This window comes from Stegodyphus dumicola, chromosome X1, assembly GCF_044657685.1.
Source record: "Stegodyphus dumicola isolate Sdum_Otavi_A_Nest chromosome X1, ASM4465768v1".
Taxonomy (NCBI): domain Eukaryota; kingdom Metazoa; phylum Arthropoda; class Arachnida; order Araneae; family Eresidae; genus Stegodyphus; species Stegodyphus dumicola.
This window is the reverse complement of record NC_140780.1, coordinates 81,273,696-81,297,065: the sequence shown is the minus strand read 5'-3', so window position 1 is coordinate 81,297,065 and position 23,370 is coordinate 81,273,696. Positions and strand designations below refer to the sequence as shown.

Genomic DNA, 23,370 nt, shown 5'->3' with positions numbered 1-23,370 from the left:
AAATCATGAAAGCATTCATCTAAGGAAAACATAAGACATAACTTTAAACGCATTTTTTAATTTCAATTACTTTAGATAAACATAAACATTTTCCAATTTTATCAATTTCAACTTCATTTCTATTTAAAATCGTTTTTCACTTACATCATTAAGACTTTCTTTTTAAACTTCACTCAGGAGCAGAAAGATTCAAGCGTCATTCAGGAACATAAATAGATTTCCAGTCAAAGATTAAGTTACAGTCTAAATATCGCACGGCTGTATGATAAAAAAGTCCAGAAGTAGTGTTCACTGCCTTTAATAGCCGTAGAATGTATCATTAAACTGTAATGCAATGTTGTTTCTTATTTGAAATATGAGAAAGCACAAAACGGCTGTCTGCCTAGAGAAGAAACACCTTCGTTGAAAATAGTTAACGGAAAAAAAACTGCGTAGCATATAAGGGAAAACATAAAAATAAGGTTGCATGCGGGGTCTTGAACCTCAATCGAAATATCACTGTTTAGCAACTGTATTCATTCGGCCACTGATTGGTGTTCAATAGCATCAAATATTCGTGATTTTATAGCTTTAAGGGGAACAACTTTCACGTTTACCAATTAGCGTTTTGTGTTTATTTATGCAATTTTAATGTTTAGTAGGTCATAATTCTAAGAATACACCTTTAGTCGTACTCAGTACCTCACTTGAGAAACCATTATACTTCTCATTACTAATGAGCTCTATACGTAGCTCATAGCTAACAACATCAGGTATTTTTTACTAAGAGAACACTGCACTCTCACGGGAATTTTAAACAATTGATGCATAGTGAAATCAAGAAACTATAGCATTTTTTGCCTCTTTTCTTAAATTTCCAGGGTTATTACGTAAAGCAATTTCACTTTATATTTCCCTTAAAATAATATTTATGCGTGTAATTTCTATAGCCATATGTCTAAACCATTTCTTACCTAACATATTTTCAATTTTTGATTTTAAATTCAGGAGCCGTGATCCTGCTCTATTTTGTATATAACGAATACATAACAGTCTGTTTGAATCTCATTTTCCATTTTCTTACACAAATATTTCTTTGGGACACTGTCATAACAGTATTCAGTAAAGTTTCCTTTTGTTTACTGCATCAAGAAATATGAATGCCGCTCATTTAGCTTCCATGCTTCTAATTCCTTCAAAATTACAGTGGCAAGCATGCTCAACTTTTACTATGTCATACCAATATTTTTAGGCATTTTCACAGTCCATTCTATGTAAAATATATGTAGGAGTAGTTTTGGGGTCAAATAGTTTGTCAGAAACATATTTCAGTCTATTAGCTTTCTAAGTATCTATTTCTTGAGCATTTTTTCACATTGTATCATGTTAAGGAGATCACACTCATCCAAATTTTAAAATGCTTTTAAAAAAGATTGCTTGCGCTAATCAGGTATATTCCAGTTAATAGCTGTTCGTATTGTTAGGTATGGGGCCACTTATCATTTTTTAAAACTTTTATAGCTACTTACATTAATTTAAAAAGGAAACCTTAATTTTGCCTCCAATTCCAGCATGGAACAACTCAGCTCTTGATTTTTTTAGAGGTTGTAGTCACCGAAACCCGTTTATAATTGGTCACAATAGTTGTCCCGAATACCTTTTCTAATACCGCCATAGAAGTTTGATTTTGCTGCACCCAAGGCAGAGATTCCTCTGACTATAAAACAAAATCTTATATACGGAAGAAAAACCAGAAACAAGGAAAATAGTAAAACGTTTCAACTATCTTGGTAAATCTTGGTAAGATCTTGGTAAATGACATCGCTATCAAATGATACTGGGAGTTCACATGCTGAAGCAAAAATCTAAAAATGTTCATGAAGCAGACCAAATGAGTCAAACTGATCAAACTGATTTCTAATCAAACTGCTGAAAATATGCATCGTCGTGGAATCAATTTCCGTTTTTATAAGATATAAATAAGCTCTCTTGAACGAGCAACAAGAGTAAATTAGTTTCCAAGTTCCATCATTTGATAAGGAAAAAAAGGTACAAATATTTGAGTAGACAAATTTGGACCAAAACTCTTGTAATTATGAGCTTTAAGACCCAAATGATAGATAAGTTATGAATGATATTAATGTAATTATGAAGTTTCAGAAGAGATTTACGGACCATTGGCACATGGACGGGATCCAAACGCAGAATGATATGGCTCGAACGCGATATAAGGCCTCATTAGCGTGTAACTAGTAATGGCTTGGAACAAAGACGATACTATCGAGCAGCTTTGATGTTTTCAAACACCTTTCCTTCAAGATTTAAGTTGATCTGAAGCTGCTTTTTTCCATATGCTGAATAGTATAGCATGATAGAGTATTGAATTTCATGACTAGCACACCGGTCACTCAGTTTTCACAAACTCTGACAATGTGCGACCATCTATAGTTAAAGATACATACATTCACACCACAGCTTCTAGATTTTAGCCTCTTAGTAATCAGCTAGAAGGAATAATAGACGAATCAGTCAATATGTTGTTTTTTCCACTTAGTCATGGTGATTGTTAACAATCTGCCACTGTCTACACTGAATGTCAAAAGCTTCAAGCCTAGATACGGATTAACTAGTGCCTGTAATTTGCCTTTGCTGATGAACATTAGAAATCTTTTATATGAAAGTCAATTGTTTGCGATGCAGTTTTTATTATTCTTATCTCTGGTATCCTAAAGGAGACAAAGTTCATTATGGCGCCAGGAGAGGGAGAGGAGCTATTGATTTTGACCTGTGTCAAAATCAATAGATTTATTTGCCAAATCGAGGCTGCTTTTTTTATCTAATTTTAAGTTTTACATGGGACCTTTCTCTTCCAGTTTGATTTACCTTGCATGCTTATGGTAATTCTTGTTCTTTGCATGCAGCTTTTAGAGCAAAATTCCAAGAAAGGAAACTTAATCAGTGATACCTCTCAGATAGAAGGCTGATAAATCGATAACAGTGTTGCACTGCTTCAAAGATGTATTGTTAAAATATTATTTTTAAATTACCGAAATATTTCCTCCATTAGCAAACGAACACATTAAACTAATCTGGTTAATGAAAAGTACTTTTCGAAGGTTTTTCAGAAACGTTTTTCTTTCATAATATATATATGATATTAACAACGCAGGTTAATTCATTGTAGTTCCTACTTTGTAATCCTGTAAAAAATCTTTATCATTTTGATGAAAATCGAAGACTAAACTGATATTTATTTCAGTCCAGGTTTCTTAGGAAAAGATATATTATTTTTAAAACCATAGTTTTTACATTTTACAAACCGGAACAAAAAAAAAAAAAAAACGCGTAATCGATACTTTGATTATATGCATAAATGCAATTCAGTGACAAGCTACGTTGGACAGCAGAACGCAGAAAATAGACTCTTATAAAATTCTGAAAGAAAAGTTCTTTTCCCTTTCTAGTTTATGTTAAGTTTTTCAGTTAATGGTATAGGTTGCACTGTAAGGGATTTTCCTTCTTCCTTACCGTGCAAGTGAAGGTCTAAAGTTCGAATCCCAGAGGGGACATTGATGACTTTTCTTGTTTCCTGCTGCGATTACCCGATCATTTTACAACATAATCTAAAAGAATATTGTTCTTGGAAAGTTCCGATAAATAATTTTCATAATTGAGACTATTTATTTTTGGAGTGCGCTTTACATCCTTGTTTCTTGAAAAGACACACACAGTTACGAGACACAGGTATTGGCGAATTACCCATTATAATGTTATAATGTTACGGATGCAACTCGAAATGTATACAAATACAAGGTTTAGAACTACTGCATAAATTTCAGATGTTTAACCACATAAGCATGTAGGGACATTAGGTATTATTCGAAGCAGGCAAGATTAAAAATTAGCAACGCCTTCGCCGGGAATCGAACCACGGACCTCTCAATTATGCGCTGAGCGGTTAGACCACTACACCACGACGGATCGTTAAGAAGGCGGGAGAAATGCCTTATAAGCAAAGGAAATTAAGCTATGAATAAAATTTAATCCTTTCATAGGCAGACCTTTTATTTGTAAATATTTATTGTTTTCAAAGTGAACCAAATGTCAGGAACCTTGCAGAATCTGTATGTAAATACATGGAGAGTTTTTTGTGCTCAGCATAATATTGTATTATAAGCACTTTTTTCAATAAGGACGATATGAAAATTTAGATTTTATATCTCCAGAGATCATTCATCCACAGTTTTTATAAAATACTCTAGTTTATTTAGAAAAAGCGGATGTACAATCATACCTGACCATGCGAAATAACATTTTGATTAAATCTCAGGTTTATGCATTCATGGTCTGAAAATAAAATTTCCTGCTTTATGAAATCATCGCTTGAAAATAAAAATTAAGTGTAAAAGTTTCGAATTTTCAGGCTTAAATAATAATGATCATATAGTAGTGTTGCCAAAACCATCTTGCTGATAAAATTAATATTAATTATTTTATATTATCACATATTTTTTTAAATCAGCTTACATGAAAAGTTCACTCTATAAAATATTCAACTATTTAAATAACTATAAAACAACCGGACGGTTAATGTAAGGACTATGTAAATAAATACAAGTCATAAACTAAACATTATAGGAGAAGTGCAATCAATAAAATTCTTATACATCTTAGCAATAAAAACGGATAAATACATTGGATTTTAAAATTGAACATGTAAAGAAAAGGGTACAGGAAATTATGTCTTGTATTATGTATACGAGTACGGCCTGAATACTTCTGAGGAAAATAGAGATTATAATTTTATGTGCAAAAATAATGCATTTTTAGCTTTGAAGAAACTATAAGAAATAAAATAGAAAACAGAGTAAGTACGGTAAATCTGTGAAGTATGTTAAACGAAAACATGCAAAATAGTAAAACTGTGTACAGTACAAAGAAAGCTGAAGTTCTGTTGAATGAGCAGAAAGAAACAGCGCAGTTTACACGTGTGCTCTCACATGCCCTGCTGTTAGTCCAATAGGTTGTAAGAAAAAATGTCATTCTTAAAGTAAGGTAGCTTAAAAGAGCTAGCGGTTAGTCGTATAAGTCGAAAAAGTAGAAAAATGAAGCAAGTCTGCACTGTTATTTTCAGTGTGAATGTAACCTCTAAAAGCATATTCTGTTTCTTTTACATTTTCCAATTTTCTTTACTTAACATGCTATCTTTACTCTTATTTATTCGTCTGTTTATTTTTACTCATTGCATATAATTGCTTAGATAATCATATAATTGCTTTTCAAAGCATTTCATAGGAAACGGCAGAACTTATAGCAGTTTTATCAATGAAAGCCTTACTCAGGGAATCCCGCAATAATTATGTATTTATAGAACAGAGGAGGAGGCCAAACCTTACGCGAGAGTCGAACGTCTAACCTTGGGTTTAGGATAAGGTTCATTCTCTGTTAAACTCTGTGTGTTGCACTATGTAAGGATTTCGTGACAAAATTAAAGTATTATAAAAGCAATTATTTTGATATTTGAAGATTTCTGGGAGAAACAGCAGCTCATTTTCATTCGAAATTAATCATGGTAAAATTATGGAACGTAAAGTTTTGCTAGTATATTTATTCTTAAAGAATGAGAAACGCTTTACAGAGAAGAAAGGATACATTTTAATTCAAAATGAAATTATCTGTCGCTAAAGACTTAGGTGTAACAAACTGATACTCCAAACCAAACTCCAAAAGTAAATATATACTCCCCAGTTTTAGCTTCTGGAGACCCATATTTCTGGATTGTATCTCAAATTGCTGACGCTTCCAGGAACAATTTACGCATCTCTCTCTAAGCAGCTTGTGACGTGAAAACCTTAGGGATACAGAACTCCACTTCAGGCACATTCTCTGCTTCAGTCCTCCTTATACCATTAAGCTCCTTATGAAATATTTCAAACGTTCAGGATGGCTTAGTCAAGCCACGCTACCGTAACGAAATTAAGTCAATGTAGCTATGCGCTTCGAAGTTCAGAGAGGGAAAGGAATTCTGTCAGCATCTTTGTGCCTTTAATTATTCTGCGAAAATTGTGTAATCACTATTGTATTTCCGCCTATCAGAATTATGTTAGACAAAACATTCTAGTTATTAATGATGCATTCAGCTATTTTATAAATGATATAGTGAATGGTTGACGGCTTGATTTTATGCGTGATTTATTTACTGTGACAGTAAATATGTAATGTGGTAGTAATAAAAGAATCTGTTCATTTGTCTATGCTCGTAACATTCAGCACAATGATGGCATCTCAAAGAGCTATTAAATTTGGAATGCACATTCTCCAGTTGAGTTTGTTTACTCCTTAAATCTGATAGTTCATAACATGAATTAGGTTTCAAAATTTAAGTTATAAAGTTATTATTTACGAATTTTTGCATGTATTCTCATTTAGCGATCGAATTAATCGTTGTATAATTACAATGCTTGAGCTATCGCACAGGACCTTAAATAAACTTTCAAATTAAGTATACTTCTAACCTCTAACTCAATTTACAGAAATTAGCTACTTTTTCAAAATTGATCCATATATTTCGGTTATTATAGTTCTACTCTTTTCAAATTTGATAGCCTCAAAACATGAAATTGCCGATATCATAAGATTTTCTCATATAAAATATCGTCCCTCCGTTCTTCTAGAAATTAAGATAGATAAAAAATACTGATTAAGTGATTTTTTTAAAATTTGTTATATCATAATTCACGATTTCTCAGGGCCCACCAGCGGCCGGCGGTAAAGTTGCTGAACACTGGTAGTTCGGTCCGAGGTTCGAAGCCCGCGAACGGGCTGGCTGCATGGGCGTTTTCGTGGTTTTCTCCTTGTGTAACGTATATACGAGCCAGTTTCCCTTAGAAAATCCTCCACGAAGGCATCCCTCCTCTTAGGCAGATAGCCCTCGAGGCTTTGCTATAACCACACACACACACACCATTTCTCAGAATTGGAGAGGAAATTATCTTCTTTCGCTCATCACGTTATTTTGCTTGAAAATTTCTCAAGCTTTCCTAACAGATGTCAAGCACCATCGTTTTCTAAGCTGACGTCATGCACTTTTCCCATTATTGTTATTTTCCTTCTTGATTCTACACAGAGTGAAGAACATATGCGTTATATATAGCATATAATCGGAAAAGCTTATTAACTTTTGTCAAAATCTTTAGTCAATAGTCATATATAAGAAATATTAAAAAGTAATTTTGCATCATTTGTAATATTCTGCAAAATTTTCATCGGGATTAACACCATTTGTGCTTTGTTCGATTTAAGCATGTCGTAATTTTCAGTTAGATTTTTTATTCTTTAATGTTTATTAATTGATGAAATCAACCATTCAATCAAATATTAGCCTCAGTTATAAGGAATGCATAATATATCCAAATATTATTTTTAAATGTTGACACAGTGCTTAATTTCTACTTAAATTACTTAAAGATTTTCATCCCCTTTTACTAAATTCTGTTTTAAATTAACCCAGTTCTGCTCTTTTCTTCCTGAAGTGTATCTTGTTTAAAATATAAATTACTGTTAGAATCACTTGAAATCCATCTAAAATTCATTATTATTTCGAAATACGGTTAAATGTGATAAACAGATATGAATAAAGCACTATTAAATTATGAAATAAAACGCTCGTTTAAATGAACTCCCGCATTCTAAATGCAGAAGACGCTATAAAGTGTTATGAAATTATAATCGCTATGATAAAAATTTATTTAATACACTGGTTATGAGTTAGGGAATTTGAACTTGCTGTTGCTAGGCTTATTTAGATTATGGTAAAACACTGGAAAGCCTGACAGGACAATGCCTGCTTTGGAGAATGTCTAAGAATAACAAAAATCCTATTACGTAATATTAAACGAAAGTGACCTCACATGGAGCCAGCTTGTTCACCGTAATTTCTGATGTCGAACTACAAATGTTCAACGCTCTTATAGTTCTGCCACTGGTGAGCATGTCTCTGTCATTGTAATGGAAAGGTTTATACAATTTGTAAATTTAATTGTTTTTCCATATATTTTCTTAACTTCTTTACTATTATGCATATAAACTGTGAACTTTAATATTACTGATATTTTTGTAATGGAGAGCCTTCAAAAACAGCTGTTACTTAACATTTGGAGGGCAGTGTATAATTAATGATCTTTATAATGAGCATCGACTGCATATCCAATTTCATATTTAACTTTCTATTGTTTATTTTATGAAATGCAAACTTTTGGGATTATACATTTTATAGGAAACTTTATAAATGAAGGAATAAATTAAAATCTTCCCCAAATGGTGCACATTGGGTCACTTTATTTTTTATTCCACCAAGCGATTCGACGTTATTCCATTAACTCACGCTGTTAGTTACGACAATATTCCTTATGATGTAAGATTCCATTAAAATGACTGAATGAAAAATTTCTAAAGTAAGGTAATATCATAAATTTATTATTGTATACTTAGATAATAATTTGCTTTATTATATATTTTTTAAATTAATACCTTTATTCATTTATTTTTATTGTTATTATTACTTTGCAGATAATTTAGTTTTCTTCTAGTTTTTCATTTAAACTATTAAGGAATGAACGAATGTCCTTTTGTGTTGTATGTTGTAAATTCGCAACACTTCCAGTTAGCACGTGGAAGATTCATGATTTGAATCACGGAGAGGATTTTAACTTTCGCTGAATTAAACAAATCTGACTGTCGTGGCTAAGGAAGTGGCTCATTTATTACACCTGTAGAAAAAGAAAATTTCTTTTAGAAAGTAGTCCATGAAGATTAGAAGTCAAAATCTAGCAGTTGTTATTTTGAGACATTATATTCATTTATAAACTTCGAAAGAGATAAAACTCGTTAAAAATCATTATATTTAATTATAACGTTTTTTAATTTAGGCCTTTTTAGAATTTTCTAACACAGATTATTTGCATTAATATTATAATAGTTTCCTGTATAGGTTCTCTTTTTTTAAGGTCACGGTGTTTTCGAGTTATCAAATCGTAAACTCTTACGGGATTACAAGATAGCAAAACCATTTGATCTACTTGTTATTCAATAGTATTTTACCATCAATCACATAACAGCAGCGCTCCTGACTATCAATTCGAGAAATATATAACATTCAGAAGCACGAGTATTTCCAACCGAAATTGCATAGAAATTCTTTACAACATCCATTAATCTTTTAAAGGAACTAATGTGAAATTAATTTGCTTAGAATTTGAAACAGGAAATTTAAAATCAAATTTTGTGTCTCTGCCAAATGAGTAAGGTTAAACAATGAAAGAATAGCATGGATTCCATATGAAAACAAACATTTCATAATATTCATAATAAGAAGCATATATTTCTGGTACGATGAAATATAGGTGGTGTTAAGACAACTAATAATTGCTTTCATAGTGAAAACTAATTTTTTGCTTTAGTTTTGATAGAAAATACGCAATCGAAATATGTAGTTCAAGGAGAATTTAGTTTTTGTTAAAGTACAGAATACAAGAAGCATTTCTATAGAGCAGAAGACAATTAGATTTGAGTGAACATGTTTATTATTAGATAACGGAATAATATGGGTAGCAATCTGCCGATTACAGAAGCAATTAGTAACAACAAAATTATAATCATTTAACAATTTGTAAGAAGTAAATGAATTGAACGATATCGACAATTGCCATCTGTTACCTAAAGCGCTGATGATTTTGTTCACCTAAGTGTGAAATTAAAATAGGTGAAAAGTGTGTGAATTATTTGTTTTAAAATTATTTTTATTGAATGTAAGCATTTTCAGTTAAAATATTTTCTATGTACAGATCTATTGGAGGACGAATTGTCGGAAGCGTTTGGTGGTTCTTCACTCTTATTATCATCTCTTCGTATACCGCCAATCTTGCTGCATTTCTAACAGTAGAGAGAATGGTCACTCCCATCAATTCCGCCGATGATCTGGCTAAACAAACAGAAGTCGAATATGGCACACTGAGATATTCCTCAACCCAAGAGTTTTTCAAGGTTCGTACATAATCGCAGGATACGTTTATTTCAATGAATGTAACTTTTCTTCTTAGTTAAATCTAATCAATGCAGTATGGGAAGTCTTCTACAAAAAATTTCGATTTACAGATACACTGCTGTACTCGTTCATTTCTATAATTTGGTAAACACATGAGGGACAGATAACGTAACAACTGAAAACTAACAAAAAATAAACAAACATAAAAGTGTTTTAAAGGCGTTGTGCCTATGCAATCAAATATTTTAGAAGAAAAAAGAAAAGATAACGTTTGTAGAAATTAGGGGAAAATTAAGTCAACGTGTTGAGATGACACTAACATGTAAAACCTTGATAAGATAAAAAAAGAGTTATTCTTGTCAAGAAACATTAAGCTGCTTCTGAGATACTCGACAAAGATGCAACTAAGTACATTTTACATGAACTGTCATTAATTTCATAGATTTACAACTCTTTGAAACTGGGTGTAAAGTAAAAATGACGAATAAGTAGCCTTCGTTAAGTTGAATAATTTCCGGAAACTCTTAACAGTTTTCAAAGAAGCTAAGTATTAACACGAGGCAGCTTTTATTCGATATGAACGGAATAAGACTTCAGCAGAAAACGCTTCTAGATAAAAACACACGCTTTAAAAGATTTAAGTATCCTCTGGGATAAAACATTTCGAAGCATATATACTAATGTGTGAAAGCAAAACAGTTGGACATTACATGCATAATAAACCGCTTTTAGTTCCCCAAAATAATAACTATAATAACAACGAATTTTAGAACATTTTTACACTAAACTTTTGAAGTACATAGCCTCTTATCGGGTCTAATTAAGTAGAGGACTTCTTAATACCAAAATTTATTTTTTTTATATTAGTGATTTAATATTAGATACAAGATTTTTGTAACAATAGCTCATACAAACCGATTTGTGAAAAGGTACGTATTTTTAATCCGATACTATATTTTTGACATCATTCTCTTTTTGTCATCTGATTTCTATGCGATATAAGGTCAAGATTTTCAACAGAGATGGTAAAGGTTCTCAAATTAAATGACAAAAATAGTTCTATATTTTACAGCAAAGGAATATACAGCAAGGAACTATGAATTGATAGTATTTGATTAATCTAAAATAACGTTTTACAAATTTAAAATTAACTCTAAATGTTGTAGTGAATCTTCGCAATCAAAATGATCTTCAAAATACTCTAAGATATTTATTATACAACATTCAAAGGATTTCGATACTATATAAAACATACTCGATAACTGGAAACGTTTGTCTTTGCAGCGATCCAAAATTACGGTTTATGCTCGAATGTGGGAGTTCATGAATTCCAGGAAGCATGTTTTTGTATCATCATATGAAGAAGGCATCAGACGTGTTCGAGAGTCAAAAGGAAAGTATGCCTTTCTCATGGAGTCCACAAAGAATGACTACATCAATGAAAGGCAGCCTTGTGATACTATGAAAGTTGGTCGTAACCTTGATGCCAAAGGTTATGGTGTTGCAACACCACTTGGATCAAACTTGAGGTATCTGACACAGCTCAATAATTTAACTTATTGCTTTAGAATAGTTGAAGAATATTTTATTGCTATAGAGGAGAATCCAAAATGTTTTATGTTAACCGCAAAGATCATTAAGGGATTTTGGTAGTCGAAAATAATTCAAGAATCAGTTAAGATTCAAAAGTGTGAGGCTTAGTAACATCTGGAGCAATGTTAATATCACAAAACTCATACAGCGATGAACCCTTTTTGCTGCTTTTAACTGTACACATTAAATCTTAACAAAGAAGTGAAAAGGAGCATATTTATGAAGTCTAAAAAATTTCAGTATACAATCATGCTGTTATTAGTGATAAGCGAGCAAATATTTCTCGTTAGATATGTAAGCCAAATAAAATAGAAGCCAATAAATTTAATGTCTGATGCTAATTTTATAACTTAAAATAATAGAGGAATTCTCTGGAAAGGATATTTTTATTTCTTCAGGATTTGAAAAGGATCTTTTTCATTTCTAACAGGCTTGCGGATTCCTGCTTTAAATTACTAAATATTAAATCATATAGCTATTTAATAACTTAAAACAGCAATGATTTAATAATTTAAATCATTGCTGATTTAAATTATTAAATAGCTATATGATTTTGGTAACAATGCGATTTTCGTTTCAGTGCTGAATAATTTCTGCAGCTGATTTATTTTTTACGGTATGCTAAAAATATCTTATTTGTATAATAATAATTTATCTTTAAGATTGAATTTATTTTATACGTACATTTTATAGTTCATGAGATTTAGTGCTCTGTGATAAAACATAAACAATAATCAAAAGCAATATTAAATATAGTATTCGAATATATTTTAATCAGCGGAATAGCGCTATTTTTTAACTCAGGTCTGTGGACGAAATTCTCAGAGAATGTCGGAATTCACAAATGATATCTCAAAAGCACTTATGCAGGCCTGTGACAATCAGAAATAAAAAAAGTCTTCAAAACCTAATTAACTTTTTTATCATTTGTTTGAGTGTAAATCATTAACCGCAAAAAATAAAAATCATTCATTTCTTGTTAACATTTTTCATATTTATTTTGAGTATTTAAAACATTAACTCACTTCTGATGATTCACTTCATTAACTCACCTCTAGTAGGCATACGTTGTATGCCATGTATACTATACCTCTACTATACTTCACCTCTCGGCAGTAACATAGAAGAGAAAATTTTGAAATACAAATTAATCTTTTTCATGGAATATAACAAATACACAGATAAAGAGATTTTAGGATCTAACTATGTTATGTTCTTTTCTTATCTAAGAAATGTTTACTTTGATTTAGCTTTCCTATCATTTCCGATATGGCTGAATCCTTCTTAAGAATTATTTTTTTTTGGCAAAATATAAAAATAGACCTTCCTGCAAATTTTATGATTTTTCACATGCAAAGAGACAATTTAAAAAAAATATCATTTATTTTTCTTGAGGTGATAGTCAGAAATATACCGAAATTAATCATCTGTCAAGGAATATTTAGCTGCATATGTAACGAGATTTCATATTATAAACATAAAATGATATTTCATTGATTTTAATCATCTTTAAAATCTTTGGAACATTCTTATTTCAGACTCAAAATAATAAAATGTAGATTTCTGTATTTAATAATGGTGTAACCATTTGAAGTTAAAAACTACTTCAGTTATTGCTCGATTTGGTATGTTTGCAAGCGTTTCACATAAAGTTTATTTGAAAAACTATGGACATTTAAAATACTACTTCTGTATGTATATTGTTTACTTGAGTATGTTGATAATTGTTTGCTGATCAGAAAGTTACTTTGTATGTAGGAGTTGTTCAATTTTCAAATAAGTTTCTTCTTAATTTAGGGACCAACTCAATTTGGCTGTCTTATCTCTAAAAGAAAAAGGTGATCTAGCAAGATTAGAAAATAAATGGTGGTATGACAGAAGTGAATGTAGAAATGGGGATACGAAGGTAATACTGCTTGAGAAGTTTCAGTGTTAAACATTTATTTAATTGTTTTCTTTTCTTTATACCAGTCTGTGTATAAAAGAAGGGAAATAATAATTTGGCGGGAAAACTTTCAAATTCAGTGACGAAGTACTACAGATTGAAAAATTAAAAACAAGCCAAAAAAGTAAATGTATTTATAAATTTAACAAGAATAAATTAAGGTAGAAAATAATGCCCGCTTTAAGAGAAATACCTAAATGTAAAATTAAAAATTAGGCAAAAAAGTTGTAGAGATATTAGGTATTTTTTGGAAGCAGGGAGATGAAAAATGAGCAACGCCTTCGCGGGGAATCGAACCACGGACCTCCAGAATACGCTCCCAGCGTGCAGACCACTACACTACGAAGGCATGCAAAGAAGGCGGGGGGAATACCTTATAAAATAACCTTAGTGTGCAGTATATTTGGATTAAATTTCTATCAATTTCGCCGCCGATTTGACAGATCTGTCTTCTCCAGGAACAGCATCATTTTTGCAAAAATATATTTTGCAGCTATTGATCCAGATCTTGTGCTCATAAATTCACCCTCTGTTGTAGAGTTTCAGAAACTCTGGAAAATTCTTGTAATTATTAACTGCAATTTTTAATTTGAAATATTCTTGCTAATTTTTAAAATTTTTCCCTCGATTAATAACTTTACGTTACTTTTCGCGTTTTTCGTCTATTTTTTTGAATACATAAATAGTTGTTACTATTCTCTATTTTACAAGAATAGTTTTGCTCCTGAAGAAGGACATGCGTTCGATTACCTTCAAAATCGATAGAGTTTTAATAAAAGTTTACGCTAAACTAAAGCTGCTTTTTTGCTTAATCGTAAAATAAAACTAATTCTTTACTTTTCAAAGGCCTAAAATGTAGTATTTGTTTTTTACATCGCTGCTCGAAATTTAAAATTTTCTTTTAAATCCTGGTTCTGAATATGAAAAGGACATTACTGTGCGATTTACTAAAACACGAAAAAGACTGCAGGGCGATATTTTCCACAAAAGTATACAAAAGGTAACCGTGAATTAACTGCAATTTCACTGAAACTCCAGTTTTCAAAAGAGCGAAGTTTAGTTCTATCAGTTTGTAGTGGAAGTTAAATCACATGGTATGGATGTTGAATTATTTGGCAGGAAGAAACCTCAAGACCTGCTTTTCCGCATCTTAGACGCGAACGAAAGTTAAAGCGTCTGTCGAGGAGGGTTGTTATGGGGACATTTTTTAAGCTTCTAAAACTTCAAATCAGTGTGTGAGTTAATTCGAGAAATACTTGGAATGTCTGAACAATAGAGGACTCTTTTACGACTTAATAATAATTCTCAATCTTGTAAAATATCCAAATAACATGGGAGTAAAATATGGGAAACGAAATAATTTTACCACTACTTACAAGATCCATTCAAAATTGTCGCACTTATTTCCGATATGTATTTAAAAATTCTTATTATTAATGAGCTTGTAAATCATTTTCGAGTCATTACTCACCTATCCCTAAAATTGCACAAAACGTCGCAGTATAAACGATATTAACTACTGTGGAAGCAAACATTTCAGTACACTTTATCTAATTATGGAAGGAACACTAATAATTCACTTGGATTACTGGGTGGAGAAACTCAGCTTTAATGTGGGGAATTCATTGCCTGCATAGGTTTGCACGCATTAACGTAAATAAAGTTAATGTTTGCTCTTGTACTAGCGCATTTTGAAAGTTAGGTAATGAAATGAAAGGTATTAAATTGTTTTTAAAATTTTAGTTACGTTAAGCACAAAAGAGTAATTAATGTACCGAAATGAGATAGACTAGATTTAGATAATGGGAAATTTTAACGTGGTTATCTGACATACCACATTAAAATTTCCCATCATTCCCCAGCTAGTTTGGGGATACAATGCTTTGCTCCCAAATAAATAAAGAGGAAACATAATGCATTAAAGAATAAGTGTATTTTTAGAATCTAAAATATATCAGAAACTAAAATGTAATATTAGGAAGGTAGGCATTTGCGTTATTTATTTTATCTTTGTAGCGCGTACCTTATCAACGATCAAATTTTGATTTCATCCTGCAATCAGTGTTGACAATAACAAGACTCGGTCACATTTCCTGCTTTCCACATTCAGGGCATTATGATAAAAATCCGTTTGTTTATTATTTTACACATTTGTCTAAGTTGTGCTGAATAAAGCGCTTTGCAATGTATTAAAATTACTCAATTTATTTTAAGTAAAATAAATAATTTTTATCAGTTGTACTGCCGATTTAGTTTCCACTTAGAAATCAAATCTTTCACATTTATGTTGATCACAGTTACTAGAAAAATTTATAACTGATAGGCTTCCATATTTTAATGGCATGATTTGCTCTAAGAAATATTCAATTATTTGTCCGGGCTTACTGATAAATATCTTATTGGAAACATCTTCTAAAACTATTATGCAATTAATTTGTGATTACTTATTATAAGGGTTTAAGGTTTGATTGCCAAATTAACATAAAGGTGTGCTTTGCAAAACCTAGAAATTAAAAAAATATCTAAAATATCCATTTAGCAACAAATTAAATTTTCTTTTAAATGAATGCATTTCGGTATACTAAATAAAACTTTAAAAAAAAAAAAAAAAACATGTCTTTTTATTAGTATTTTGTTTTATTTATGTTGCACCAGTTTCTCTGCCTAGTCCAAATAACGAAGATCCTGTTATACAAAAGACAGACTTCGTAGAATTTCGGAATAGGCTATTTAATTCATTTGTTATCTCTGTCAAGTTTTGGGGGAAAGACAACTCTTTTTATCCACTGAGAAAGCTTTGCAAATTGGATGCATCTATCTTTTTCCCTTTACGAGAGATAAACTCTGCTGACAATCTGTTAACTGTCCCTTAGTACGTCACTATGATCTAGTTATATTTATGAATTTAACCTAAGGAGTTCTGAACTTTCGTAAAATCCTACTTATTACACTCTTATATTCATTTAGTTTTGTTGTTTCTAGCAACTTCGAATTTGTGAATGTATTATTTCGCAATTTGGAGAGCATTATTTTGTATTTTGGAATACAGAAATAATAACACTTTGCAAATTTTAGGAATCTTCGCAAAATGAACTTACACTTAGCAACGTTGCTGGATGCTTCTACATCCTTATTGGTGGACTTGTCTTGGCCATGGTTGTTGCATTACTAGAATTCTGCTATAAAGCCAGAATAGAAGCTATGCGATCAAAGGTTAGTATAGTTTTGTAATAAATAATATAAAGTTTGTTTATATCGTTCATCAGATAAGTGATGTTCTTATCAAGGGTTACAGCCGAAAACATCGCGGCAAAAACATCGCAGACGAAAACGTCGCAGAGAAAACAACGCAAGGCGAAAACATCGTGGGAGAAAACATCGCAAAGAGAAAACATCGCAGTACAAAATATCGTCGTCGAAAATAAAGCGGTTCAAAAACTTCGCAGTTTAAAAACATCGTCGTCGAAAATATCGTGGTAAAAAATAAAGTATCTACAAATCATCGCATGACGATAACATCGCAAACATGCTAACTATAAACGGATATTCCCGTAATGATTTGTGAGCACAAGATGGAAAGAAGGATAATTTGTTGTTCATATTTTATATTAACTATAAATTCTTGCTGAGAAAATAAGAAGGAAACTTAAGCATAGAAAATTAATGCAACTGATAGCACTTAATAGAATTTTAAACCGACATAGTTAACTAACAAAGACCATTAATAAATCATTTTTTATAAAGTTTTTACATGTAATTTTTCATAAAAAGTATAATCCATAAGTTGCATTTAATTTTCTTTGCTTAAGTTTCCTTCTTAATTTTTCAGCAAAAATTTATTAGTTAATAAAAAAATGTGAAAGTAAAAATTATCCTTCTTTTCATCTTGCGCTCACAAATTATTATGGGAATATCTATTTACAGTTATTAAAGCCTGATAAAAGCTTGTCTGCGATGTTATCGTCATGCGATGATTTGTAGATACTTTATTTTTTACCACGATATTTTCGACGACGATGTTTTTAAACTGCGAAGTTTTTGAACCGCTTTATTTTCGACGACGATATTTTGTACCGCGATGTTTTAGAACTGCGATGTTTTCTCTTTGCGATGTTTTCTCCCACGATGTTTTGTAGCACGACGTTTTCGCCTTGCGTTGTTTTCTCCGCGACGTTTTCGTCCGCGATGTTTTTGCCGCGATGTTATCGGCGGACACCCTTATCAAGTATAGACGCTTAAGTAATGTGTTTGTATCAAGCATTAGAGAACGTACGAAAAATTTAGTCTCTTGTAAAATCTTTCAATAAAGTATGGAAACACATATGCACTTAAATACATATTTTAAAGATAGGACTACGTTTATGAATTACATAAAAGTACAGAACCGTATATTTAGGAGATGGACTGCTATTTTATGGAGACATTTTGCACTGGTGGTTAAATTTAAGAGAATCTTCATACTTGGTATATTCACAGGAGAGATTGGCCAGCCAGGTCTCCAAATCTAAACCGTGTGAAACATGTCTAGGGCATGTTTAAGTATTACTTATCAAATAATAAAACTTAATCTGCATTTTAAATAAAGCGCCTTCAAGAAATTGCATTTTCGCGAAAAGTAAATGTACTGGATATTGCATGATAGTTATTTCCTGAAATCCGATTCATTGTATAACGAGTAAAGAAATGGAAAGATGTAATAATTTTTTCCATGTATTTCATGATTTAGAAGTGTGCAGTTTTCTATAAAATTTTATTAACTGATAACTAAAATTTGTTTTTTGCCATACTCCAGTATTTTTCCACTTTGATCCAAATACGAATTTATAATGCATTTATTATAAATTTATGGCATGCTCTTACCATTGAAGGGCAGATTTCCCTTTTTTTATTAATATTATTCTCAACTCCAATTTAATATGCATGTTAATGTAACTTGATTTTAATGTGATGTAATAAGAAAACAATTTCATCTTTATTCTATATAAAATGTTTTTGAGAAAAGTTTGCTAAGCTTTAATTAGAAGGTACTTTATAATTAGAAAATTCTCGAGTCGACAAAAGTTTGCCATTCGAATGCAGAATTGATTTAAACAAAGTCGTAACTAAATAATTAAGTGTGCATTTGCACATGATCAGCTAATGTGTTATCTGTTTACAATAGCAGATATCAGATAAAATCATTCACCATTTGAAATTTAATCTAATATTTAACGAAATATTTTCAGTGGTAAAAATCTTTGTATCATAAATCATCATAATATCTGAACTTAAATTAAAATATGCTGCTATTCAATTGACATTTTTAATTTTTATTTCTAATTTTAATGGAATCTTTTTCTTTTCAGATGAGCATCTGTGAAGCTATGGCTAGCAAAGTCAGGCTATCGATTACTGGAGGAAATGAAACAGATAGAGGCCGGGTAATGAGTGGCTCTGTCTGATTGGTACAAAATAACTTCTCAAATAACTAATAAATGAATTTTCTGTCCCGTATAAAGCTTTTCACTGCATCTTGCTACTGTTTCTAAGCCGCTAATATGCAGGATTTGGACGAAAATATGAAAACAATAACTCGTAAAATAATGAAGTTCTTTAATAACTGTGACACTTACATTCAAGAGTTTCAGTGTTCTTGTGAGAATGCACAATTATAAATCGGTAGAGGTGGATAATTAGCTATTCAGTAATATTTGGGTAGCACTTGCTTAAGTTTCTATAAATGGGTTGGAGGCGGATTATGGGCTCAAAACTGATAACAAGTTTGTTTTATAATAAAGAGGTCTTGCGACATCAACGCCGCTCAGATGTCTTCGAGCAGCAAAGGTAAAAGTAAACGAAATTGTGTCATCAAAACGGAGATTTACTACTAACGAGTCTGCATTTAGTGTTTCAAAATATAAAATGCAGTAGCTATCAAAGCCAATTACGTTTACAAAGCAGGTGGAATTTTTACAGGATTCTTTACCAAGGACATGACAATACAAGAGGATAAGATAAAACTATTATACAAAGCATAAAATAAACTGAAGGACACAAAGTACAACAATAAAAGTTACAAACATATATACAGAGATAGATAGATACACTATAGTTCAAACGGTTAAGATCTTACAGTGACAACTGACTTCTGCCATTCTATATGTGTAAAACGTCGTTGACTATTGTTCCTTGTCACAAAGTATTGCGAGATTTCCTTAATTTTCTGTAATGTCACTTTCTTGCGTAATGAATACCTAGTTTCACTTGCTTACTGCATTTCAAACGCTAGGTGCTGGTGTTTGGACAATAATGATAGAAGTAATTTTCATCTCCTTTTTGGCTGCAGTCATAAAGTGGAAATTCTATGCTTCGGAAACGATGCAGGTATTCCTGAAAGGAGTTGAGACTATTCAGGAACAGGCTTAAGCTAGAACGGTGAGACTTAATGTTTACTAAAGACGCCTAAGCTTACCTTTAGTAAACGGTGGTTTATTCTCCCGCCCACCTCTTCCTTTGTCCATCTCTTCTGTCATTCCAATACTAAGTTATTTAAGGTGTCTTTTGGGTATGTGCGATATTAGGATACTTGTTAGTCGCTGTACATTTGTGCTGTTTGCAACGTCTTCAGCAAGCACGTCAGATCTTTCATTGCGAGTGATACTTTGATGGGCAGGGACCTATCTGATGTTTGGTATTTGCAAAGATGGAAGTTCTATAAGCTCTTTTTGTATTTTTAATACCAGTGCGTCTCCGCTATTTTTCTTCACTATCGTTTCTAAGCTGGAAGCAGAGTGGCTTAAAAATTATGAAATTTTGTCTCTGTGAGTATGAGAAGCATCTTATTGCCTCCCTTATATCTCTTCCTGAAATACAGAGTTGTTTTCTCCCAGCTTTCGCTTTTAGGCATAAATGGACATGAATTATTAGTTTGACAGAAGACACATCAGATTACCGACTCTGTTTTTGAGCCATCCGTATTTGAGCCTACCTATTTGTACATGCCGTAATCTGTGCATATAAAGGAGTATACCTCCGATGTGAGATGTGCGTCCTTCTCCCCAGACGGCCACTCTATTACCTTCCTATATTTTTGTGATGGTATTTTACCATATCTTTAGCAATCTGGGAGAGATATCCATTTAATCTAAGCTTTCTTTTCATGTCATTATTCAAGATTTTGATTATCGAAAAGTTTCTAGAATACATATTGATATAAGATACCTTTGATGGAGTACCTAAATGAAAAAGATTTTCTTATTAATGGTGGGCACTCGCCCTTTTTAGGCTTTCGCCACTATTAAAGCCAGAGATGGTGGTCATTTTATAGCATTATGGAGGCAGCTAATAGGCAGCCACCTCTACCTCCTATAAGGGGACAGACAATTTTATATCCATACCATCTTCGGTATTCAAACCCGAGCCCTTCGGTATCGCAGTCGGCTCTCCTAACCACTATACCGTTTGGGCGGCATTTAAATAAAAACTTAAGTTAGAATACTGAAGTTAATTTTCTTATCAAGACTTATTGCATTTTGGAGATTAAAACCTATAGGAATTGACCATTGTCTTCTGTTGAATCATTAACTGCTTCTTGGCAACTGAAAATGGAGAAAAGAAAATTACCGTTAAAAGCAGACCGATCACTGTATCATTTACCTCATTCTACATACCCACACACGAAGTGTTAATAAAGTGTTATTTGAGAATTCCTTTTATAACTAGCCAATAATTAATCCAAACGCTGTAAGGGATACATTAGAAGGAAGTACCAACACATGCTTAGCGTCTTAAAAATAACATTTAAAATGAAATAATGTCTAAATATTTCGTTAGATAAATTTGTAATAAGACTAGAGGGAACAAAATTCAATTATTTTTATTATCTGTTTGTAAATAACTTATATAATTCTATTCTAAATTCTAATTTTGTTTCTTTTTTTTTTCTTATAGCCTCGATATTTTCTACCCACGGAACCCCTAGTGAGTTCAGAAGGATTGTGTGAACAGGTCAACTATCATACAATGGTGTAAAATAGCGAGCTTTCTTAAACCACACCATTTCAACCTTACACAAATGGACAAGCTAAATGCTCTCATGTGCAATTTAAAGTTTACAGAGCATTTTTTATTGGCAAGAAAAAGCAAATTTTACAGAATAATTATTAATACATATCTTGACTTTTTTCGGGGGGGGGGTTAATTGCTCTTCATTGTTTTAAAGGGTTAATGATAGTCTACCAATTTTCGATGTTAGAAATGCTTGGGAGAGACATGTTTTGTAAACATTTCTCTCAGTGACTCTATTTAGTAAATATACAAAATTTTAAGAATGGGTTTCACTTACTGCACTGCTACAAAGACTTAATGAGTATTCTACGAGAACGTAACGTAACGAAAATATGGGGTATGTCATAATTCCAGCATCACAGAAATGTAATAGAATCTGCTCAAAAATCCGTTTATAGGTAACAGATCTAGTCAATGTTGTCAATGCAATAACGGTTATTTGATAATTGTAGAATAAACATAACGACTAGCTTCGGGAATCATTTTTCATTTTTTAGATACTTCAACGCAGTAATCTCCTCAGCGTAAATTTAGACCTTTTTGTGCGAATCCAGGTGAAAGCCAATTAGTGACAGGTCTAAGCTTAGTAGCTTCATCCGCAGTCTATCAAACATTTTAAAGACTTTGTGACTATCAAACATTATAACGCATTTATCCTGAACTTATAAGACACTCTAATTTAAAGACTGCAAAAACATTTGAAGTCAAATATCTCATTTCTTCTTCATATAATATTATTCCGTTTTGTTTAATGATTCGTTAATTTAATGAAGATCAGTGATTGATTTTCCAATACCAGTCAATGAAAATATGAATGAATTAATTTTAGAAGCCATTCAAAATAATCAAAACTAAACCATAGTTACATTTTCCTCAATATGGATCACAAAAGAAGTCTTGGAAATTACAAAATAAAGCTGTGAAAATTTGAACACTTACAGAATGGCTTTTAAGAGAAATATCATGCATAGTTTGCTTTGACTTATTTGTTATTTAAATACTGACATTCAGATTTTTGAGAGAAAGAAATCAATTCTTTTGTTTATAAAGGACACCAATTGTTTTCGTAGAATTTATTTCCATATTTTATAGAGTTTAAAAAATGTAACTATAAATTCAGTAACGAAACTTTTTCTCAATTTCTACAAAAATACATAGGATATTTCCAAAATTTAATATCATGAAATGGAACTGTGGTCATTCAGTCGGTAGTGGCCTATAGTTTTTTTTTTTTTTTTTTTTTTTTTTTTTTTTTTTGTGTGTGTGTGTGTGTGTGTATGTCGAATGTCTAATACCACCTGAATTGAAGCCTGGACATAAACTTGGCAGAGAAACCATTGTAAGTAGTAGCCGTTGATAATTTAAGCTGCAGTAAGTAACCACGAGAAAAGTTCCGGTAAGCTAAACATTTTATGCCTAGCTGGATGAAAAGTAGTGAACTGTGACTCCTTCTAGGACTATCTTTGAATTGTGAATTTTAGTTTCGTCAAGTAGACTGTTACCTTTGTAATTTTGTTTATAATGCTGAAGAATGGACTCGTTAAAGTTTTAATGTTAAATGCTATTAAGTTTTGATTTGCATGCGCGTACCAATTCCATTTCGATAACTCGGGAAAGGAAGTTAGTGACACATTGTAATTAGATTCCATACAGCAATAATCCAAACATCTGAAAAAGCAAACAAAAAGCAAAAGTGCCATAAGGTGATCCAGAAACGCGCATATTAAGCTTCTTAAACTGTGGAAATTTCACATGTTATAAGGAG

At 31.8% G+C, this 23,370-nt stretch overlaps 1 protein-coding gene across 1 annotated transcript in view; it reads left to right on the top strand.

The window, feature by feature from the left end:
- LOC118202165 (glutamate receptor 1-like) overlaps positions 1-22,864 on the top strand; it is a 209,386-nt gene extending 186,522 nt beyond the window's left edge. The window contains exons 10-15 of the mRNA XM_085808169.1: positions 9,822-10,020; positions 11,306-11,550; positions 13,412-13,520; positions 16,635-16,772; positions 18,905-19,003; positions 21,489-22,864. Coding sequence (XP_085664295.1) covers positions 9,822-10,020; positions 11,306-11,550; positions 13,412-13,520; positions 16,635-16,772; positions 18,905-19,000 — 787 coding nt within the window. The 3' untranslated portion in view covers positions 19,001-19,003; positions 21,489-22,864. The remainder of the gene's footprint in view (positions 1-9,821; positions 10,021-11,305; positions 11,551-13,411; positions 13,521-16,634; positions 16,773-18,904; positions 19,004-21,488) is intronic.
- The last annotated feature ends 506 nt before the right edge of the window (positions 22,865-23,370 follow it).